The 2,999-nt window shown below is 39.5% G+C and overlaps 1 protein-coding gene across 1 annotated transcript in view; it reads right to left on the bottom strand.

Moving 5' to 3' along the window:
• UHRF2 (ubiquitin-like with PHD and ring finger domains 2, E3 ubiquitin protein ligase) overlaps positions 1 to 2,999 on the bottom strand; it is a 113,076-nt gene that overhangs the window by 19,019 nt on the left and 91,058 nt on the right. Inside the window, exon 9 of the mRNA XM_011969886.1 lies at positions 768 to 872. Within this exon, the coding sequence (XP_011825276.1) occupies positions 768 to 872 (105 nt within the window). The remainder of the gene's footprint in view (positions 1 to 767; positions 873 to 2,999) is intronic.

Genomic DNA, 2,999 nt, shown 5'->3' with positions numbered 1-2,999 from the left:
TGGTCAACAAGGCAAAACCCCATCTCTACTAAAAATACAAAAATTGGCCAGGTGTGGTGGCTCACGCCTGTAATCCCAACACTTTGGGAGGCCGAGGCAGGAGGATCACCTGAGGTCAGGAGTTCGAGACCAGCCTGGCCAACGTGGTGAAACCCCATTTCTACTAAAAATACAAGAATTACCCATGTGAGGTGGTGCATGCTTGTAATCCCAGCTAGTCAGGAGACTGAGGCAAGAGAATCACTTGAACCCGGGAAGAGGAGATTGCAGTGAGCCGAGACTGTGCCATTACACTCCAGCCTGGGTGACAAGAACAAAACTTCGTCTCAAAAAATAAAACATAAAAATACAAAAATTAGCCAGGTGTGATGGTAGATGCCTGAAATCTCACGTACTTGGGAGGCTGAGGCAGGAAAATCACTTGAATCCAAAGGCAGAGGTTGCAGGGAGCTGAGATCGCACCACTGCACTCCAGCCCAGGTGATAGAGCGAGACTCTCTCTCAAAAAAAAAAAAAGGAATAAAAGCTCTATCAAGAATGTGAGTGTTTTCCTTATAACATAATAACAACACATATAAGTCAAATCAGTACATGTAAAAAATAAACACTGTCAAATGATTTACTTTCTAACATGTATAAAACTGATTACTTCAACAAAAAACTGTGCTAAAAAGACACAGCAGTATTTGATGTATCCTAGGCAAAGCTATTGTATTTTACAAATGATCAAGGCAGGTACTAATGAGTAAGGTTGTATAATGACTTACGACTTCATCCGCAAATCCACCAGCCAGGACAAGAGAATAAGCCCCATCATTACTTCGACCATGAATTCCACCAACATGGGGTCTGTGAACACCTGCTTCGCTCACCTATAAAACAATTGAAGAGTCTCAAAATACCTCTGAACAGTTAGTTAAGATACATCTACAAAATGCTTTCATATATATTATTGGTACCTAAAGAACGAAGTTCTCACAGAGTTCTATCTTTTGCTCTCTCATTTTAAATCTCCTCAAACATATCCTTTAGGTTCTGAGAATTCTAAAACTGATTGGGTAGAATTCTGAGTTGCACAATAACTAGTAAACAATCATCTTCTGTCTATTGGAACTTCCAGCTCAACTCAGCTAAAAGAGAACTATCAGCAGTCTGTATCGTTTCTCTCTTATTTCTAGTCTTGGATAGTGGCTCTGTTGCCTGCCTAGTTTGTGAAGTCAAAAATGCAGGAGTTATTTTTTAGCCCCATTCTTCTCCCTTATTCCTCAAACCCTTTTGGTTACAAGGATTGCTGATTTTACCTCCTAAATTTCTCAAATCCATCTACCTTTACTTCCACTGTTCAATATTAGTTTGAGTCTCAGTTTAAGTCATGAATGTTTACAATAGATCCTTTTTTACTGCCTCTAGTTTTGCTTCTTCAAACCCATCCTATCTATCACAAACTGGACGATTCTTTTAAAAACAATTCTGCTTTTGACATTAAGTGGTCACATAGTATTAAACCCAAATCAACATGATTTATTACCCTCTCTAAATATGGCTCCTATCTATTTTTCCTAGCCTTATCTACAGCTTCACCTTCAAGGAACATATATGCCTGAGCCAAAACTGCTCAGTGTTACCCAAACATGCTATCCATTTCTACTTTACTCATTTCTACTTCAATGGCTGACTGCTTTTCCCCTCGTATCTTCATTCCTGCCTCACTGAAACAAGTATCACTTCTTGGTGAACTTCAAATTCCCTGAGAAAGGTACTGTAGTTCATCTGTTTGTCATACAATTGGGTCTTTAAAAATTTTTTTGGTAGAGACCAAATTGTTTTTGGTAGAGACAGGGGTCTCACCATGTTGCCCAGGCTGGTCTTGAACTCCTGGGCTCAAGCAATCCTCTTGCCTCAGCCTAACAGTGTTGGGATTACAGGCATTAGCCATCATGCCTGGCCAATACAATTTTCTTAGAAGAGTAAAAGAAGCTGAAATTCAAGCTTGCACAAGAATTTGGGGTGGCGGGGAAGGCACTTTAGAAGCTTTTAGAAGCCAACAAGAAGTTGATAGCAACAGAACCTGGAAAGGTTTTGGCTTTTGAAATACCTCAGCAAAAGGGACCATTTGATTGCCCCACCTCATCAACCCTGGCAAAAATAATCTGTTTTTCCTAAATCTTCCCTTCTTTCTAAATAGCAAATCCATCTCACTAGTTGCTCAGGAAAACAACCTCATAGTCATCTTAGACTATATAAGGAGGCTTTCGGAGTTTAGAAAATAAATATGTGACAGACAAGTATATGAAAAAAAAGCAAATAAAAAATAAGGTGATTAGAAATACACAAAGTGTATTTTAACTATATTTATAGTATTATATTCTATTTGTATACAATATTTTATTGTATTTATAGATCCAAAGTCATAATAACCTAAACTTTGAATACCGGTTCAACCGAAATTATAATACAACTATTGCAAAGATAAGAGAACACAGACAGTATTAAACTAAATGTTTCATCTTCCACAGAAAAAAGTTAATATGGCCGGGCATGGTGGCTCACGCCTGTAATCCCGGCATTTTGGGAGGCCAAGGCGGGTGGATCATCTGATGTTGGGAGTTTGAGACCAGCCTGACCAACATATGGAAACCATGTCTCTACTAAAAATACAAAATGAGTTGGGCGTAGTGGCATATGCCTGTAATCCCAGCTACTTGGGAGGCTGAGGCAGGAGAATTGCTTGAACCCGGGAGGCTGAGGTTGTGGTGAGCCGAGATTGTGCCATTGCACTCCAGCCTGGGCAACAACAGCAAAACTCCGTCTCAAAAAAAAGAAAGAAAGAAAGAAGTGAATACAACTAAAAGATGAATTTTAAAAAAAAGTATAAACACATTATTTATTAATAGAAATAAGAAGGTAGGGCCGGGCACAGTGACTCACACCTGTAATCCCAGTACTTTGGGAAGCTGAGGCAGGAGGGATTGACCCCAGAGACTCAAGATCAGTCTGGG

This window comes from Mandrillus leucophaeus, unplaced genomic scaffold, assembly GCF_000951045.1.
Source record: "Mandrillus leucophaeus isolate KB7577 unplaced genomic scaffold, Mleu.le_1.0 Scaffold92, whole genome shotgun sequence".
Taxonomy (NCBI): Eukaryota; Metazoa; Chordata; class Mammalia; order Primates; family Cercopithecidae; genus Mandrillus; species Mandrillus leucophaeus.
Note: the sequence above shows the minus strand (reverse complement) of the source record. Positions and strands in the feature narration are given on the sequence as shown.